General features: G+C 39.5%; 2 protein-coding genes across 14 annotated transcripts in view; both read right to left on the bottom strand.

The window, feature by feature from the left end:
• NCMAP (non-compact myelin associated protein) overlaps nucleotides 1-20,323 on the bottom strand; it is a 610,040-nt gene that overhangs the window by 546,071 nt on the left and 43,646 nt on the right. The gene's annotated exons all lie outside the window — the stretch shown is intronic.
• SRRM1 (serine and arginine repetitive matrix 1) overlaps nucleotides 1-20,323 on the bottom strand; it is a 22,035-nt gene extending 1,712 nt beyond the window's left edge. Inside the window, exons 1-18 of one of the 13 annotated variants that reach the window (XM_070764142.1) lie at nucleotides 20,025-20,090; nucleotides 16,658-16,747; nucleotides 15,582-15,704; nucleotides 15,168-15,295; nucleotides 14,530-14,576; nucleotides 13,183-14,222; nucleotides 12,120-12,232; nucleotides 11,334-11,534; nucleotides 10,909-11,115; nucleotides 10,415-10,534; nucleotides 8,260-8,531; nucleotides 7,827-7,907; nucleotides 5,994-6,080; nucleotides 5,001-5,145; nucleotides 3,933-3,974; nucleotides 2,351-2,455; nucleotides 897-1,355; nucleotides 360-555 (exon numbers count right to left, since the gene is read on the bottom strand). In XM_070764142.1, the coding sequence (XP_070620243.1) occupies nucleotides 360-555; nucleotides 897-1,355; nucleotides 2,351-2,455; nucleotides 3,933-3,974; nucleotides 5,001-5,145; nucleotides 5,994-6,080; nucleotides 7,827-7,907; nucleotides 8,260-8,531; nucleotides 10,415-10,534; nucleotides 10,909-11,115; nucleotides 11,334-11,534; nucleotides 12,120-12,232; nucleotides 13,183-13,338 (2,184 nt within the window). In that variant the 5' untranslated portion in view covers nucleotides 13,339-14,222; nucleotides 14,530-14,576; nucleotides 15,168-15,295; ... (1 more) ...; nucleotides 16,658-16,747; nucleotides 20,025-20,090. Of the gene's footprint in view, nucleotides 1-359; nucleotides 556-896; nucleotides 1,356-2,350; nucleotides 2,456-3,932; nucleotides 3,975-5,000; nucleotides 5,146-5,993; nucleotides 6,081-7,826; nucleotides 7,908-8,259; nucleotides 8,532-10,414; nucleotides 10,535-10,908; nucleotides 11,116-11,333; nucleotides 11,535-12,119; nucleotides 12,233-13,182; nucleotides 14,223-14,529; nucleotides 14,577-15,167; nucleotides 15,296-15,581; nucleotides 15,705-16,657; nucleotides 16,748-20,024 lie in introns of those variants that run through there. The other 12 variants (XM_070764144.1, XM_070764146.1, XM_070764135.1 and 9 more) reach the window with 12 other exon arrangements.

Genomic DNA, 20,323 nt, shown 5'->3' with positions numbered 1-20,323 from the left:
TTAAACAATACATTATAAAAATTACATCTCCACCCCCCCATACATGGCAAATAACAATCCCAAGCTGAGCCTTGACAGACATCTCTTGTTTACTGTCATTCTGAAAATAATTTCGTCCATCAAATGCACATAAGGGGTCCAGTTACAGACCGGAATTTGGTCTGCCGCACCAGTGGATATAATATCTATGCATTTAACTGCTAGTCATACAGCAGTCGGAATAGGTTCGCCCATTCCATGAACTGAACTCAACCAACCTTATATTACGGCTTAAAAATCTCAGCCATTGTTCCAACCAGTTAAAAAGAGAACTGATCAAACGAACCCTCATAAACATACAGTAGAAGATAGATACTCACTCGCACTGGTGAAGGGCTTGGAGTTGGACTTTTATCCTTCTTTGCAGGTGCCACTGGTGACCAGTGAGCAGAAGGGGAGGTTGATCGAGCAGGAGAGGGAGGTGCTGGATGCTTCTTGGGGGGCGGTTCAGGGGACGCTGAAGCTGACCTAGATGAAGAACCCCTTCTTGCAGAATGGGGACTTGGTGGAGAAGCCCTTAGGAAGAAGAAGCAGAACGTATTATACTTAGAAAAGGCAGCAAAATCAATGTTGAAAAATCAAATCAGCTGTGGATTTTATAGTGCTTATTGATTCCGAAGTGGGAAAAAACCCCTAATATCTATGATACTGGCCAATACCACATCTTGACTGGGGAGACGGTATACTGAGACACCACAGCACTTAAGAGTTGTAGCCCGACAATGAAGATCCGTGTTTTTCAAAGTTGTCCACTTTTAAAATGTGTGGACTTCAATTCACGGAAGTTCCGTAGCCACATCTTAAAACTGAAGTCTGAAAAAACACAGATCTAAAACAATTCCATGTACTTCACTTACTTCTTTGACTTCTTGGGCTCTGGAGTCCTTGAGACTCTTCTGATGGGCCTAGAGGTTGGAGACGGCGACTGCCTTCGCTGAGGTGAGGAAGAAGGACCCCTACGCAACAATGGGGGGCTGGCAGAGGTCCGTGGAGGTCTAGGCTGCGGGGAAGGTGAATGCCGCTTGTTCTGCAGTGGAGAGCGGGGTTCCCGGATGGACCTGCTTGGAGGGGGGCTCTTCCTGTGCTTGCAAGAGGCAGATGGTGAGCGTCTTTTTGGTGGTGGAGGGCTTCTTTGTTTTGGTGGTGGGGAGCGAGAGACTCTGAGCTTAGGCTGCGGAGAAGGAGAAGCTCTTCTTTTGGGAGGAGGAGATGCCGTTCGCCTCTTTGGAGGAGGGGAGGGAGAATACCTCCTCTGTATAGGAGGGGAATATCTTCTGGGGGTGGGCGAATGCCGGCGAGGGGGTGGTGAAGGAGACCTAAGGAGGAAGAAGGCACATAAACATACTGATCAAATCACCACGTTAGAAGGGTTGTTACCTAGGCAAATTACAAAATGAAAGGACAAAAATAGCGTGAAATAGAGGGTACATTTTTCTTAACTGCAATTGCACTTAGGTATTGCAGCAAAAACATAGAGAATCACCTGTTAAAACCTGTTCACTAAAATAATTTCTAAATGTTCCTACATTTTTAAAAAATCTTGTATTATAAAGATGAAAGTTTTTTCTGCTATAAGTTGTTTTGTATGCATTTTAAAATATTTCTGAGTCATCCTGAAGGGATTGATTATTAGCAGTACAGTGGTACCTCGTGATACGAACCCCTCGTGATACGAACACTCCGAGATACGAACCCGGGGTTCAGAAATTTTTTGCCTCTTCTTACGAACTTTTTTCAGCCTACGAACCCACCGCAGATTGCAAAATGGCACTCTGCTGGGTGCCGCCGCCCGGCTGTCACCTTTTAAAACAGCCGGGGGGCTTCTTGGCATTCTCCCAAACCCGCCAAGAAGCTCTGCCGCCCGCCTGTCACCTTCTGAAACAGCCGGGGGCTTCTCAGCGTTCTCCCAAACGCCGAACCCGGAGGTTCGCCAAAAGTTCAGGTTCGGGAGACCGCCGAGAAGCGCCCGGCTGTTTTTGCAATCAGCGGTGGCATTTTCGGCCAATCTGGAGGCCGGAAAGGAGATGGGGAATCCCAGTAGGGAATTCCATGGACGGAGCTTTGACGTCACAAAGACGTCCTTCCTGGAGGCCACGTTTCAGCCAACTTTTCGCCTTACGAACCTTCTTCCGGAACTAAGTTCATTAATTAAATTCATAAGACGAGGTATTACTGTATTATAAAATGTTTCACACTTATTGAATGAATAACGTTCCTTCCCCAAAAGAAAATGCTACAATGCATGCTGTGAAGCTCAACATCCCGATTTCCAGCTTAGGGACTAGCATTTTCTACAAACATGCAACATTACCTTCGTCGTGGGGGTGATGGTGACCTACGACGTCTTGGAGGGGGGGCAGGAGAAGGAGACCTTCGTCTTCTGGCTGGTGGTGGGGAGGGACTTCGCCTCCTCCTACTATAAAGAAAGAGGACCATCAGTTTGAAAGAGCAAGGGGGTGCCTTAAGAGGCTTCGGTTAACAGTATTATCAAGCAGCGCTTTAGGATTATAGTTCCACAAGTCCCAACACACCAGCTGGGCCATGGCTCACAGCTGAAGTCAAAGACAACTGGAAACCACCAAGTTGTTTCCTGCTTTACATTACAAAGTGCCTGGCTTGTATGATAGGAAAACCTCCCCTTTGCTGGCAAAACAAAATAGTCTTATACATGAGTTCCTGAGTAGGTAACTAGTGTATAATTGAAACTTGGAGACATGTATTTGGCAATTAAGGTGATATTTAGAATGTCTTCTATTGCACAAGGCCTTTCTTTCAAAACAGACAACAGCACTGAATGAAGGGGACCTGTCACACTTCTCTAAAGTCACAAGATTGTCACTTGGCATCCAGATTGCAATCACACTATCTCATGATCACACAATCATTTGCAACTTCACTGCCAGCTTCTGACAAAGTCAATGGGGAAGCTGGCAAGAGGGTGCAAAAGGTGATCAAATGAACATGGAACACTGTAACCATGTAGAATTTACCTAACAATGGCAACTGCTAGCGTAGGTTGGTGTAATGACGCTGCACATTACAGCAGCATCACTTAGAGATGGAGTTGCCAATTCCATTGTTCAGCAAGAACTACCTGTACTGGCAACTGACCTACTCACACTGATGACGGCCCGTCAGATTTCTACTGGAACTTGTACAGAGGTAGCAGCTCTCCAATTTAAACATTTCATTCCTGGCAGATCCCAGACCTGCTATGAAACAGCTCTACCAGAAACACTGAGCAATAAGGGGAAATGTCCCGGTAAACCGATACAATTGTGAAGATTTTAACCAAATATGTGCAATATTTTTTATCTCAATACATTAAAATATCTTGATCTTTTGTCTTTAGAGAGAAGATGGATATGGCCAAGGACCAATTTATCTGTGCCAATTTAACATTTGTTTTTTAAAAAAAATAAGAAATAATGAAAGTGGGATATATAATAAATAAATTTTATGATCCTCACTATAGTTCACTACAGCATTTAACATCTAAATTGCCTTCCATCTTTTTGGTGTAAAATTATTTTAAAACTTTTGCCCAGTAATCAAATGAATAAATTATAGAACCGATGAAGACTAGAAGTGTAAGGGATATATTTTAATCACTTTTGCAATTTAGTAAACATTAAGTAGATCAATTAATTGGTTCTTCCATTATTCTACTTTAATTATTTGACCTTTTTTTCCACTTCCCAGCATGTAGTTACAGAAAAAGAAGCTGATAGGAAATGACCACCTATACGCCACCATTTGTGTTATTTACTTATATCTTTTTACTGTATTTCCTAGAAGGGGGAAACACGTGGTTGTGATCAGATCAGCAGTAAATGCTCCATTCTCAAAACACATCAAAGTTTAACTCTTAACAGAATGACCTGCTGACCAACCTTTTAACAATTGGTGACTGCCACCTCTTTCCCATCTGCATCCTGACAGCAGTGGAGGGAGGAAAAAATTCATTTGTGAGCATCAATTAGGAGGCAAAAACTGATCAAGTTACAATATACGTTGCATATCTGCAGGCAACAAATCCCTCACTTTTTAAGGTAAACAGTTGCCCTTTATGTTGCTAGCAAAACTATGAAAATGAGAAGACTGGAACAGAGGTGCAAAATTACCATGGCTAAAATGAAAGCGAAAACTGGACACAATAGCTGGGTTCATAACTATAGTCATGGAATGGTTCATTAAGGTATGAATTCAGGCATTAGGGTTTTAAATCATGGTTTTATGGCTTAACATGATATCTCAAGGGTGACTCAGTGGCTAAGATGCTCAGCTTGTCAATCAGGAGGTCGGCAGTTCAGCAGTCCGAATCCCTAGTGCCATGTAACGGAGTGAGTTGAAACCGATCTAGAGCCGGAAATGACTAGCACACATGCGCAGGGGAACCTTTACCTATGATATTTCAAGACAGGCTTATTTTTTACAAACTAGCCATGAACACAGAATGATGAGTGAATGTGGCCACATTTATTTATTTATTTATTATTTATTAATCAGATTTGTATGCCACCCCTCTCCGCAGACTCAGGGCGGCTCACAGCAATAATAATACAATGTAAACAAATCTAATATTTAAGTTAATTTAAAACTCCAATTTAGAAACCAATCATACATACTAACATACCATGCATAAATTTTATAAGCCTAGGGGGAGGGAAAGTCTCAATTCCCCCATGCCTGACGACAGAGGTGGGTTTTAAGGAGCTTACGAAAGGCAAGGAGGGTGGGGGAAACTCTGATATCTGGGGGGAGTTGGTTCCAACGGGTCGGGGCCGCCACAGAGAAGGCTCTTCCCCTGGGTCCCACCAAATGACATTGTTTAGTTGACGTGACATGAGTCAGAAACTATGCAATGTATTCAGAAATTCCAGTAGCTTTTATCAGGTGGTCAAGAAACCTGATAAATTAGTAACCGAAAAAATTAGCCTGGACACACAACAGGAAGTTACCGAGGAGAAGATTCTTTCTGCCACTTTCGTGGAGAAGGAGATGGGCTGCGAGAATGGGAGTGCCGCCGTCGTCTACCCACTTCACCGTTTTTCACATTTGACTTTTTCGGTCGTTCCTCTTCGGATGATGATGATGAACCAGAATCTGAACCACAATAAATAATAATGATTGAAATGTGATATCACTTTGAAGTGCAGAATATTCAGTGTATTGTATCCTATAGACTAGAAATAGAAAAGGAAGGAAGCATACTTATTCAACTGTTTACAGTATTCAATTGCCCCACAAGGTCCAAACCAAGCAGCTCAAATCATATAGACATTTAATGAAGTATTGAAAAGTACAAAGAGCTCTGATAAACCATTTTAAAAGCATAATTGAATGTTTCTGCCCATTTAAAGCTTAATCTTGGTTGACCCTCCAATTGTAAATTAGGCTTAATGTTGAGAAACTACTCCTAACAATATTTTCAGGATTGTTAAAGTTCTTTGTTATACAGAACTTTAGTTATAGTGGAACGGAAAAGGAGGATCACAACTATTTACGTAATTTTCAGTTATAAATTTTTACTAGTTCAACAAGGATTTTCAGTCTTTGCTTCTTCAAAGAATCAAAACATCAGCAATGACAAACAAGGAAACAGAAAACAAGCTGGACAGGCATCAAGTAAAACTTTTACTCTCCACTACCCGAAAAAAATAGATATAGTAATTTTTATGAAGTGCTTTCATATATCCATATATATTTGGGATTCTTGGGCAAGGAACAAAGCTTTATTAGATGTCCTTCCATTTTTTTTCTCTATGCACCACTATCTCTTATCACTAAAAGTAAAAATTTGCTCATATGTAAGACTTAGTGTCTCACTGCATCAGGACAAAAAAAAATATCTCAGTCTATGTCAAACTACAGTTTAGACCCGAGAAGAAAACCCAATAAATAATAATCAACTTATTTCAAGTATATGTATAAAAGAACATAAAATACTTTACCTGATGAAGACTGCTGGTTCTGCCTTCTGTACTGTCGTCTTTGCTGCACGGAGTCTGCAGCTGCCATTTTACCACCTTTGTCTTCTTCTAAATATTAGACAGGAAAGAATTATAGTACATATTAATAAAGTAATTTGAGACTCAATATATACCGACTGCGATCGTCCTTTATATACATATAAAAAATAATAAAAAATAAGTTTTAGTTCCTTTGGTTTAGGCTTTTTGATTATGCAACTCAAATTGTTGTGGTTAGCTCTGGCCCAGCTCCTGCCCCAAGCACCGTGGATGTGGGGGAGACATCCACATGCTGCAGGCCTGTTTTGCCCCCCCGGGTGGAATCTGATGATAAAGGCTCCTCTGACCAAGAAGACATGAGTGACAGGGAGGAGGAGTGTGGCAGACAGCTCAGAAGGAGATCAATTATCTAGCTCCTCCTTGTATTCAGAATAAGAGTTAATGATACAGCCACGCATGCGGAGAGTGATGCATAGGCAACAACAACTGAGAGATTATTATCAACGAAAATGAGGCCACCTGTGGTTGGGTGAGGCTGTGGTCATTAGTGAGGCTGCTATAAATAGCAGCCTGTGGGTTTGGCCATTGTGGAGGATTATCTGATCGTTGTATTTCGTGACTGCTTTCCTGACTTTGACTTCTTGTGTGCTGATTTTTCCCTGCGTTGAACCTAAACCAGAGCAAAGTGTGTTTCACTTTGTGAAAGAAGGACTTTGAATTGCCTCACAGCTGCAAGCTAAGTATCAGTGAACTGATAAGGGACTTGTATAAATTACCAGTTTGTTTGGAGAGGAGTGCTCTTTGCTATAACAAAAGAGGGCTTAGTTTATTTATTTATTTATTTATTATTTGGATTTGTATGCCGCCCCTCTCCGAAGACTCGGGGCGGCTCACAACAAGTGAAAAAACAATCCAATACATAATCCAATTAATTAAAATATGAAAAGTTTAAAAAAAAACAAAACCCTATACTAACATACACACACACAAGCATACCATGCATAAATTCAGCGGGCCCAGGGGGAGATGTTCAGTTTCCCCATGCCTGACGGCAAAGGTGGGTTTTGAGAAGTTTACGGAAGGCAGGAAGAGTAGGGGCAATTCTGATCTCCAGGGGGAGTTGGTTCCAGAGAGTCGGTGCCGCCACAGAGAAGGCTCTTCCCCTGGGGCCCGCCAACCGACATTGTTTAGTTGACGGGACCTGGAGGAGGCCCACTCTGTGGGACCTAATCGGTCGCTGGGATTCGTGCGGCAGAAGGCGGTCTCGGAGATATTCTGGTCCGATGCCATGAAGGGCTTTAAAGGTCATAACCAACACTTTGAATTGTGACCGGAAACTGATCGGCAGCCAATGCAGACTGTGGAGTGATGGTGAAACATGGGCATACCTGGGTAAGCCCATGACTGCTCTCGCAGCTGCATTCTGCACGATCTGAAGTTTCCGAACACTTTTCAAAGGTTTAAGTGAATTTTCATTATAAAGAACATTGTTTTGAATTTTCAAACGTGTGTGTCTGAAATTTGTACCTGTGAATTTTTGGGAGGATTCTACCAGAGAGCCCGACAGAACACAAATGATGACTGAAATCTAATTGCAACTTTTGCTGTTGTTGAGTTGACCTTACATTTGATTTTTATTAAACTGTACCTACCATGGGTATTAGGATCTAACTTATCGAATTCCATTTAATGATTGATTTAATTATTTATTAGATTTGTATGCCGCCCCTCTCTGTAGACTCGGGGCGGCTCACAACATTTAACTTTTCCCGTTATCACAGACATTGCAAAGTACAGCAACATTCTGAAACCTACCTGATTCTGACAATTCAACTTTTCTTGTTTTTGGTGCGGGCGAGGGAGATTCTCTCTTTTCAATACTTTTATGTTTAGATGCTAAAAAGAAAAAAGGAAACAAAATTTAAAACTCATTTATATCACATTCATGTGGAAGTATTTATGCTTTCATATTATTAAAAATTGTCAATATTTAGGAGAAAGTCTAGATATTTCATCAAATTATGAAAAATGTGACATACAACTCAAGTAGCTAAAATGCAGAAAAGGTCTAATTTCCTGGTCAATTCCACACAGTAAGTTGCAGCCTGGAAAGCAAATCTTACTGGAAAGATTGCAGTTTTCTTTCAAAGTTAGATAATATCTAATTAAGCACTTTAATACAGAAGCATTTGAGGTTAAAAACATTATCATAATGGCTTGGAATATTTTCAAAAACACTTCCATTTACCTGAAGTCCTATTGGGAGAAACAGAACTACGGACTTTTCTTGTACGATTAGACTGCTGTGGTGTTGGTGACCTGCGGGGTTTGGGGGGAGGACTTGGAGGTGGGGATGGCCGGTGCCTTCGCCTTGGGGGGCTTGCAGAAGGAGAAAGCCTCCTTGTTTTCCGGGGAGGGCTAGAGACAACTCTCTTAGGCGGTTTCTTTGGTGGTGATCGAGAACGTGAAGATGATGAGGATGAACTACTTCCTGATATTGATGCGGATGATCTCCTCCTCCTAAAACATTAAAGTTGATATTAAATATGCTCTAAACTTAGTCCAAAGACTGATCTGCCTTGCAGTTTCATAAAGATTTTACTAACTTCTAGTATGATACTTCCAATAACAGAATGTTCATTTTCTACATTATGCAGAACTATTGGTTGCATCAATCTTGTAAGTTAAATACCATTTAGTAATGGTGAAAGTCTCTGGATTAAGAACTGGATAATCTGAACATTTAATATATTACACAATGTTTTTATTCTTGGTCAAAATCAGGGAACTGAAAAATAGCTGCCCTTTTCCTTTTCCAAACATTAAAACATCCAGACAAAACATAGTTAGCAACTAAGCTGACTTCATCACATTACATTTAAAGGAGACTGTGAACAATTCTGTTGCTCTCATCTAGTTGATGACTCCACCTTTGATTGTATGATTCCCAAGAACCGTGTGAGTGTGTGTGTGTGTGTACTAACTCTCCCTTGAACAATACTCATTAGAAGGCCATATGACTATGAAACTGTATTTATTATTCTACTAAGCAAATGCAACTGTTGTTTTGTCTGTCTTAGCTTTACAAATGTCACTTATCAGCAACAGTAGAAAATGGACTGATAAGTCAGAGAAGAGGTTTTAACCAACATTGCAAACAATCCTTGCATTCTTCCTTGAAAGCCCTCCTGCCAAAAGCATAGCCACAAAAATATTTCCAACTAAACTGATAGGAATAGGTAGAAACATAGAAGTCTGACGGCAGAAAAAGACCTCATGGTCCATCTAGTCTGCCCTTATACTATTTTCTGTATTTTATCTTAGGATGGATATATGTTTATCCCAGGCATGTTTAAATTCAGTTACTGTGGATTTATCTACCACGTCTGCTGGAAGTTTGTTCCAAGGATCTACTACACTTTCAGTAAAATAATATCTTCTCATGTTGCTTTTGATCTTTCCCCCAACTAACTTCAGATTGTGTCCCCTTGTTCTTGTGTTCACTTTCCTATTAAAAACACTTCCCTCCTGAACCTTATTTAACCCTTTAATATATTTAAATGTCTCGATCATGTCCCCCCTTTTCCTTCTGTCCTCCAGACTATACAGATTGAGTTCATTAAGTCTTTCCTGATACGTTTTATGCTTAAGACCTTCCACCATTCTTGTAGCCCGTCTTTGGACCCGTTCAATTTTGTCAATATCTTTTTGTAGGTGAGGTCTCCAGAACTGAACACAGTATTCCAAATGTGGTCTCACCAGCATTCTATATAGCGGGATCATAATCTCCCTCTTCCTGCTTGTTATACCTCTAGCTATGCAGCCAAGCATCCTACTTGCTTTCCCTACCGCCTGACTGCACTGTTCACCCATTTTGAGACTGTCAGAAATCACTACCCCTAAATCCTTTTCTTCTGAAGTATTTGCTAACACAGAACTGCCAATGCAATACTCAGATTGAGGATTCCTTTTCCCCAAGTGCATTATTTTACATTTGGAAACATTAAACTGCAGTTTCCATTGCTTTGACCATTTATCTAGTAAAGCTAAGTCATTTACCATATTACAGACGCCTCCAGGAATATCAACCCTATTGCACACTTTAGAGTCATGCTTTGCAACATAATTCCGTTAGAGAAACAGTTATTATCAGTCTAAAACATGAACAATGAAGAAAAAACCAAGATCTTAAATTTGTAAAATGACAATTTTTCAATATAAGTGACATAAAAGCTTGGGTAGCATAAGAAGCAACAAAAATGTAGCATAGCTTCCTCCTACCTGGAGTTCTATGAAATACAATTGCTGGAACTGGAGCTAAGATCTAACAAAGATCAGGATAGGAGAATCCCAAAAGGTTTCAGTGTTAGTGACTGTTGCCTGTAAACTCCCAAAATTCTTACCGCCTCACAGGAGATCTGCTTCTTCTATGCCTGGGTGGAGGTGGAATACGTCTTGGTGGGGTTCTTCTCCGAGGAGATGGGCGCCTTCTTGGGCTAGGCCGCCTTCTTGGTGAATAAGACCTAATCATACAAATGATCAAAAACTCAGTTACCAAATAGGACTGAATGTTTACAAAGTTTCCAAGGGAAGGAAGAGCAATAGCACCTGCCTACCTGCCGTAGCTACAAACTAGTCCAGATGTTACTTTGCGTAGCACAGAAAGGGAACTGCTTTATGATAATATGCATCAAGGAAGGCAAGTATAAGGCTAGTATAAGTATATAGATAGATAATTTTAAAAAACCAAGAGGATAATTTGGGAATAATAAATGAAAGCATTAAGGCTTCATATATTTAATATTCTCAGTTATTAACAAGGTAATATACACTTACAACGGTTAAAAAGGTTAGATATAAGGTGAGCTATTTTTAGAAAGAATCTGAACTATCTAACCTAGATCGTGATCTATGACGTCTTCTTGGTCTTGAATGTGATGGGGAACGTGATCGAGACTTTGATCTTGACCTAGATCGAGATGGAGATCTTGGACGAGGCTTCTCCTTTTCTTTTTCCCTTTCTCTTTCCTTTTTGGAAACTCTTTCTGGAGATATTTCCTTAGTATCCGGCATAGGCTCAATTTTAGGGAGTTTCAAGATATCACTGTTAAAATAAATTACGAAGTCAATATTAAATTAGCGGAAAGCTGATATAATACTCATTATGTCGCTATTTTAGGACACACTATTTTACATAACAGGATATTTAGCAACTACTATTTCTGAAGCCCTAAACAGTGGACATAACATCTAATTTCACTGATTTAACATAATTAATATTACAAAACCAGGAGGAAAATAATTAATTATCTGTGGTGTTACCTGGTAGATGTGGCCTCCTGGATCAATGTTTCTTTTACTTTCATGGAAGGTTCTGGTTCTGGTGTCTCTTCTTTTTTTACAGGTGGAGGTGTAACACTGCGACTTTTGGCTGTGTGGTGGGGGGATCGAGAATGGCTATGTTTCCTCTCTTTCCTAACAGGAGATGAGCGTCTTCTAGGGGAAGGAGATCTTGATTTGCGTCTAGACAAATGTAAATTTAGTTTAGATCTAAAAAAATATGCTCATCGTAGCATGCATGTGATAAAATAATCTTTATAAATTGGACATCCCTAATCTTCTATTTTGACCGCTGACTAAAACGGTAAAATTACTGCGTTCGGTAACCTTCTGGAGAAGGTTTAGTTAGTAACTGTGAGGACTTAAAATGTGATGGAGTGATGCCATGTAGGGAGGTTCTTTCCTTCCTATATGCCTGCGTGGAGTTCTGTTATCTGGGGAAGCCTGAAAGTACAGTACTTGGGATGAAGGCTTTTAAAGTCCATCAAAGAGTTGGAGCCCGGCGTTATCGAAAATCCCAGTACAGAAGTTTGTGGGTTTGTGTTCAATATGCCTAATTAGCGTAAAGAAACTGTGGATGCAATATATATGGGCAAACCTTTGATTCTTTCATGTGTTCAGCTAAAGCAAGCAACACAAGGCGAAAATGCACCTCAACCACAACTTTTAGACAGCATCATTAAGATGCATTTTCGTTTTCATGCATAATTGCTCTACTGACATCTTCAAGACACACAAAAAAATGCAATTTATGCAAATAAATATCACCTTCTGGGGCTCCGAGAACGGTCCCGCTTTTCTCTGTTTTCTTTATCTTCTTTGTCTCGTTTATCCTTGTCTTCATCTTGTTTCTTCATTGAAGCCAATTTTTCCTGTTCAATCTGAAACAGCAAATACCAATTTTAATCAAAAGGCACACATAAAAAGCTGAATCCATTCTAGGCTGATCTTGCTGGGTGAGGCTTTGGGGTGTTGAAATTCAACAACTTCAGAAAGTCTGCATTCCCTCCTCTTCGATCATCCATGTAATGACCCTGTGATTTGTGATTTACTACAGAACCCAGCTTAGGAAGCTGGAATGGGCAGATATTTGATTACCAGACATTACACATCCTTGTTGAAATTAAAGTTCTTATACTGCTACAATCCCAGCAGAAACATAATAAATACATGAACATGTATTCCTTTGATTTTCTCTGTCAGAAAATTGGTGGGAATAATTAACACAGACAGGGAGAGATAAAATATCTGGGTGGCAAACAACACAAAGACAGTAAACTAGAAATAAATAACAGCATTTTGCTGTACTCTTTAACATCTTATTAGTGCCTCTAAAAGTTTAAAGACAAATAATAGAAGGAATTTTTCCCTATCTCATGCATTTGGTAAAGTTTGTAATGTTTAATTAAAAAATGATCATCATACAGTTGAAATAGTTAATCACCTTCGTTTCAAAAACTCACGACTAAAAACTATGCAAAACCAATTCTTCACAGCAGAAATGAACACTGTTCAGGAAATCAGATCATCTTTTTTATAGATTTTATGCATACAATAAAAACTAATTGTTCAGGTCTTCAAATGTTTCCAGTGCTCACATCTTTTAAGAAATCTTTTCAGTAGTCAAGTGTTTAGTTACCAAAAAATTCTAAGATACTGCAGCTCAATAAGTAGTGTCTATCCACTTTGTTCTCTTACATTTTTACCAAATTATTACAGCTTTTCAGATCATATACTAATTTTTCAAATATTTATCCAGAGCCATTCTATTCTATCAATCATTATTTGGCCTTAAATTCAAACCCATAACCCTCCTTTAACATAATCCTACCTGTCTTTGTTTTATTTCTTCTTTCTTCAGCTCCAAAAAAGCAGATGGAATACCAGCAATGTTTTCTTGAGCACTTAACAGCAGCGGCCATAGTTCTCCCATGAATTCTCTCGCGTTTTTCCCATTCAAAAATCCAGTCAAGTTGATTTGCATCATTTTGGAATCAGGATTCTGTAAAGAGATATGACAGGAAGAAATACAGGTTATTTGAAAAACCAAACCCAGACAAGATATTCTTTATTTTGATTTAATCTTCTACCACGGACAAGAGCGTATTACACTCATTTTATTAGGTTTTTGTTTTCTTAAAAAAACAAAAAACTTTGCTTAAAAGTTGTTCAGTAACTGTCCTAACAAATAACCAACATTCTCTTGCCTTACCATTACATTCAAAATGGCCTGTTAATCCTTTGTGGATTTCATAAGGTATGATCTGTACAGCCACTGAAACATAGGGCCATGAATTTGCCATAGCAGCATCATAATAGATGGTGTATGATTCTTCTAATTAACTTTCTAAACATTTTCCCCCAGCATTCTTTGGTATCGATCCTTGAAAAATTCTTTTAAGTTATTTGTACAAGGGACTGAAGCTGTACACTGAACATTACAGAATCATCATCTACAATATCACTGAAATCCTGCTAAGAAAACTGAAAAAGAATTTATGCATGCATTTTCTTACTTCCATCAGTAAACTGAACTAAACCTTCACTAACTATTTAATGGAATGAAAGCTGCCATCATTTTCTTAATGACAATTATGTGATGACCACAAAGGATTAAGAGGCCAAGTGTGGTTCACAATACAGGTGGGCAATTTCGTTCTAAAGTTGCTGGTCAAAGCAACAAGGTCCATGTAACAAGCACAGCTCAACAGCACAAAAGCAAGTACAGATTCCAGGTGTCTTCTTTTTCTTCTTGGAACTTTGGGGGGGTTTGGAATCGCCAAGTCCCCTGTAGAGAAAGATGTTCCCTTGGCTTGCTTCCGACTCCCTACTGCAACTCAATCACCTTGAGTTTAATGTTATACCATTTATCTAAATTGCAAAAGACGAACAAGCAATAATGAGTACACAACCACAGAAAGAAAAAAATGTTTTTTAAAAAAGTTCTAAACTTCAAATCATGCTTTCTATGAAGGGGGTTTAAAACTGCACACTTAGGTTTTATTTTAGTAATACAAATTAGTAAACTACTTCCTACCACAATTTCTGATTCCCCTAAGCCAGCTCCCCCAACAGAATTCTTATTAAAGCACATTAAGGGATTATAAATATGGATACTTAAAATAAAAACCTACATTCAAATTACAGCATGTAATTTTTTTAAGGGAAACATCAATACCTTTCTCAGTTGAAATTTCAACTGTTCAGTCAAATCAAAGATGAATTCTTTGGAAGAAAGATTGAGCATAGAGAATATTAGAATAAGAACATTTTGCCAATGGTTCAGAGAAACAAATCTCTTGGAATGCAGCGGCAGACTGTGCAAAGTAAAAGGCTGTCATGAACGCAAGTTCATTTACGCAGTTCATGCTGTATAGTATGTCTTGCTATCACTTAGCTGTATTCCAGTGGTGCAGTCCAGCTCTGCTGATATCAGAGGGTGCCCTGCCACTGATTTCAGTGAAAAACAGCTCGAACCTTTAAGCTTTCTAAACAAAACTATGTATTGTTTTTTACCATTGTTGTGAGCCGCCCCGGGTCTACGGAGAGGGGCGGCATATAAATCCAATAAATCTAATCTAATCTAAACTGAAGTGTACTTTTATAATCATATATTAAGCCCACCATCCCAGCTGAACATCATTCTAAATAGAGTAGGTCTCCACTGAACACCTCTTACCAATTTAGAACTGCACTTCATTCTTTATATTTAATGTGATTTAATTCCAAACAATTTAAAGAGCAGTGTAAAGCTTTGCCCAATTTCTTTCTGTTGGATGCTTTCTGTCTTTGGTTCGGCCACTTTACACAACTCACCTCCAAACACACACTGCATCATCAAGGGAGTTGGTCAGAGCGACATTGGACACTCACTCTGCTGTGACCTAATAAGGTGATGGTGCTATACTTCAGACGCAAGGAATAACTTCCATTTTGGTTCAGGCCTTTTAAATCATAAATCACATCATCATTAGAAAATTGCTGTCAAAGTAGCTTAACATGTAACAGCAAAATCAACACAGTAAGTCTGATTTTTCACCTGAGCAGTTTTGCATACTATGTACCTTCACTAAAACGGTCACATGTTTTACAAAGTGAATTATTCACAATATGCATTGCAACAAAATCCCTCCTAATTTCAACTGGTTTTTTGACAGAAAAATTTCAGTTTATGCAGAAGTATGCAATACAATTACGTATACGGAGAACCAACCACAGCAAAATTATTACCTTCACTTCCAACTGATTGAATATAAATTCAATTACTACATCATCTTCAAATCCAAGGATTTCTGTTACTCTCTTTGTTATCCATGGCTTGATTACTTCCAGGTTTACCTTGCTCATGTCAACCTACAGAACGAGATGAAGAATGTTAACATATGCCTTGCTTGATACTTTAATTACGACTATAAAAACTTGGCATTGTACCATATGGCAACAAGCAGCACAGGTTGTATTGTCATGTTGTCCTGATATATTCACTTCCATTAATTCTCACTCATGCTGAAGTCTAGCAGTTTTGGAAGATAATAAGGAAGCTTTTGCTAATATACAGCACATACTGTTACTACATAAATGTAATGTACTGCTGTGCAACAATACAGATATACATAGACATGTACAGTGTATATATACAAATCAGTGTGGTTTGTGATCCTCCTTAGTAGCTTTCTTACAGATTACTGAAAGCCACTTTATTAAAAAATATCTTTTAATGTCATCAAACTATCTCTAGTAACCATTAGAATTTTCCTAAATAGAAACAATTCTTCCAAAGATTAACTGCAACTTTCTGTCTAGGGAATCTACATATTGCCCAAGGACATCACTGTAATACAATTTTCTTTTCCATTTTTTTAATGTTTTACTCTTTTTGTTCTGAAATAAGATGCTGTTATTTAGATGGTGGGATATTAAAAATCTATGCTCTAATTTAAAGTGGCCCCAGCCATTGCTTTTCTTTGATCACCACCAATTCATACAAGAAATGAGTATTTTGTTTGGGAGGGGACTTCCCTTCTGCTCTATTCTTAGCTGCTTGGTAGTTAGTCTCTGAGATATATCAATTTGCTTTCTGTTATAGAATTTGGATTAGAACAGATTCAAAATAGAAAAAAAATGTTCCAAAGGAAATGGATGTATACACTGCAATTTGAATCCTAATCTGTCTTTTATGTGTAGTCATTATTACAATGTGACTCTCAAAATTCCAAATAAATCCATTGACTTGAACAGCAGCAATTGTAGGCTCTCCTTAAAATTAAATGTCTATTAAAAGTAAAAATAAATTAAATATAACATACTTTCTTTTCAAGGCATTCTGCAAATTTCAGTTGCTTTAGCAGCTTCTTCTGTTTGTTGCTGAAGCGGTTATCCTGTTCTGCACTTGTACCCTGTAAGAATAAAATAATTAAATTACATATAATCCCTAATTCAGTGACTGTTCCAAGTTACAAGGGCAGTAGAAAAAGTGACTTATCACCATTTTTCACATTAAAAATATTGCAGCACCCCATGGTCAAGTCATTAAAATTCAGGTGCTTGACAGCTGACATGTATTTATGACAATTGCTGTCCAGGAGAGATATGATCATTATTTGCCACCTTCCCAGTTGGCTTATGACAAGCAAACTCAATAGGGGAAACCAGATTCACTTTAACAACCGCATGATTCACTTAACTGCAGTGATTCGTTTAACAGTGGCAAAAAGGTCATAAAATGGGGCATAATTCACTTAACAATTGTCTTGCTTAGTAACAAACTTTGAACTCCATTGTGGTTCTTGATTGAGGACTATTGTGCAACTATTGTTTCAAGAAAATATCTTGTTCTGAACTCCACTGTTTCCAAAACACTTTGCATAAACCTTCTGGCTTGTCAACTATAAGCTATATCTTCAGAAAACCAGATCATACAACTCCCAGAAGTCAAATAATTCTGAATTAATGAATCTTACAAATAAGTATACACATACATACATACAAACACACAAAATGAATTGATTGTTCACTTGTTACCCTTTTTACTATATTTGTTACTACAACAATAAAAAAACCTAAAGTACTATTATGTTCTTTTGTGGTGCCTTCAAGCCAATTTTGGCCTCTGGGTGACTGCCTAGCAAGTCACTGCAATTTTCTTGGGCAAGATTTTGGAGATGATTTGTCATTGCCTCTTTCCTAGGCTGAGAGTGAGTGATTGGTACAAAATCACCCATGTGGTTTATGCTTCAGGCAGGACTAGAATTCAGTTTCCTAGTTTCCAGTCTGATGCCTTAATCACTACAATTCCACTGAAGTGTTATACTTTATTAAAATGGGGAAACAATATTTAAAAAGAATTATAGGTTCAATGTTCTGTTAAATTGAGATTTACTTTCAAAAATTTGCAAACTAAGAAAAGTAATATTTGTGCATATGAAAGAATGAGGATAGGCATTGTAGAAACCAATTTATAAAGCTTAAGAGACTTCATGTAAGTAATATTTGTTTTTGATAGAATGAATTTCAGAGTCCAGATTCTATTTTTAGTTGCTGTTCTTGCTTCAAATTTTTTAAATTTAAATTTAACTAAACATTTTCAGATTTATATGGCATGTTTAATTCATTCTTTCTCCTAGTTATTTTGCTTGAAAATGAAAGTATCAATATGGTTTGGACAAAGTGGCAGGGCAGGAAATGTGCAGTCCAGCATCAAGGGATTCCAGCAATGCTAAGCCTGGGTCAACACTCCTGCCATTCCACAGGTCAACTGCCATTTACATAAACATTAAGAAAACAGTTATATAACCCATTGTGGTCAAATCTAACCAGTGGCCTTCTTGATATCCAACCCCGGTATACATGGAAGAAAGGCTGCAGACTTTTAGTAATGCATGCCACAGATCAGCCACAAAGTATCAATAGGTGTAAAAGACAAATTGTAATCCCAGCATTTGGGGATTATTGTCTGTGACCTTATTGTGCTAAAAAGCAAGCAGCAGTGCACTTTAGTAATACAACATGCCAGTTTCACAGTCATAAACTAGTAATACCCCAAACTGACTTATCATTACTCACAATCATTTCTTTCAGTGCTGAAGGCACTTAGCAATAGCACTTAGGCTTATATACTGCTCTATAGTGCCTTACAGCGCTCTCTAAGAAGTTTACAGAGTTAGCTTATTGCTCCCAACAATCTGGCTCCTCATTTTATCCACTTTAGAAGGATGGAAGGCTGAGTCAACCTTGAGCCTGGTGAGATTTGAACTGCCAGTTAGCAGACGTTGCCTGCAGTACTGCACTCTAACCACTGCGGCTCATATAGACATGCTTCCTAATTTTATGCTTACAAAACCAAGTGAGGTAAGATTAATTTAAGTGTTGTGTCTAATCTAAAGTTTATACTCACAAACTATGTTATCAGTCCAACTTTGCAGTACAGTACAGCTGTTTGTTTAGTAAGTAGGTTTAAATCAGCTTTCTCTAAACCAAAACATTCTGAGATATTTTGAGGACATCTTGCCAGAGAGAAGCTGGTCAAGGCCAAGGTTGACGCATTTTATTTAGAGGATTTTCACTGAACTGATAACACTGATTTTCTACTTGTGACTTTGATTTCAGGGCTGTAAAATTTGGGACCCTGAACCAAAGTTACTGTTTCTCTTCCCCCGACAAGGTTAGCAGCACGTGCATAAGAGAACTAGCTACATTTTTAAGTTTCTACTGAAAACATGCTGACTTTAAAGCCGACTTGTTTTCGAAGCTTTCGAACTGGAAAATTTGCAGATTCTAATGTCTTTGGAGGAGAAAATTGTGTTGCAGAAACGATTCTCCCCCCTCCCTCCCCACAATGCACTCCCCTCCAATTATTTAGGCTTTGGAGCCAATCAGAATAGTTTTAGTAGAAAACGTTTTCACTGTAGACAAGCTGAATTTAAGTCGACTTGTTTTCGAATCCTTCGAAATGGAAAATGTGCAGATTCTGCAACACAAATTTCCTCCGCCAAAGAAATTAGAAAAGACCCCACTGCAATTATTTAGGCTTTGGAATCAATCGGAATAGTTCTATTTTTTAAAAAAGGCACACTCTTGGTTTATCGAGCACGTAAAGCCTCCCGCTCAAATAAGAAAAATAACGGCGCGGGTTTTGTAATTGCAACGTTAAACCACCGAATTCGGGAATGTGTTTGTGCATGGCGGGGGTAAAAAAAAGGCCTTAAAATAAGGGAAACTCTCTCGTTCTAATGCGTTTCGTGGCCGGGGATAATGGACACTGTAGTCCGTCGTCCCACTGAGGAAAGCTGCAGTCGACAGAGGAAAGAAAGCCCGACAGGCCCCTCCGTTTAAGGCCTCCAAATACATCGCGGCGAAAAAAGGAAAGAAGCCGAGCGAAAACGCACGGAGCGACCCAAAGGGGACGGCATGAAGCGTGCGAGAGGAGAACCCGGTCCTTTCTCCTTAGTTTCTACCGCGCGCTGAAGAGAGTCGCCGCCTCCGCCGCCATTTTCTTTCCTCGGCTCCTAGCAGGATGACGGGCGGAGGGAAGGAAAACCGCGACACAGCTACGCCCGCCACCCGGAGGAGGCCGAGGCCTCGCTTCAGGTCGCTTAGAGCGCCTTCGGCTCTCGGCCTGAAGCTTCCCCGCCGCCCCCCCAATCCCAGCCGGCCTCGTCTCTCCTCAGCACTTACGCGAAAAAAGCCCGCGTCCATCTTGGCTCCTCCAGCCTGGCCTTGCAGAGCGCGGCTCCGTATCCCGGCGTGCACCGCGGCAAGGGCAAGCGCGCGCAGGCGCCCAAACGGCAGTCACGCTCGGCTTCAAGAGCGCCGCCCTCCCCCTCTCGCGCGGGAAAGGGCAGGATGGGAGGCCTGCATGACGTGCGCAGGAATAATTGAGGCGGGGCCAGAAGAGAAAGCGAAAGAAGCGAGAGGGGGGGGGGAAACAAGAGAAGGAAAATCCAGCCAACGGTGGCTTTCGGGCTTCGTTTCCC

This window comes from Erythrolamprus reginae, chromosome 11 (genome assembly GCF_031021105.1).
Source record: "Erythrolamprus reginae isolate rEryReg1 chromosome 11, rEryReg1.hap1, whole genome shotgun sequence".
In the NCBI taxonomy this organism is placed as follows: Eukaryota; Metazoa; Chordata; class Lepidosauria; order Squamata; family Dipsadidae; genus Erythrolamprus; species Erythrolamprus reginae.
The sequence above is the reverse complement of the archived record's forward strand: the minus strand, read 5'-3'. Positions and strand labels throughout refer to the sequence as shown.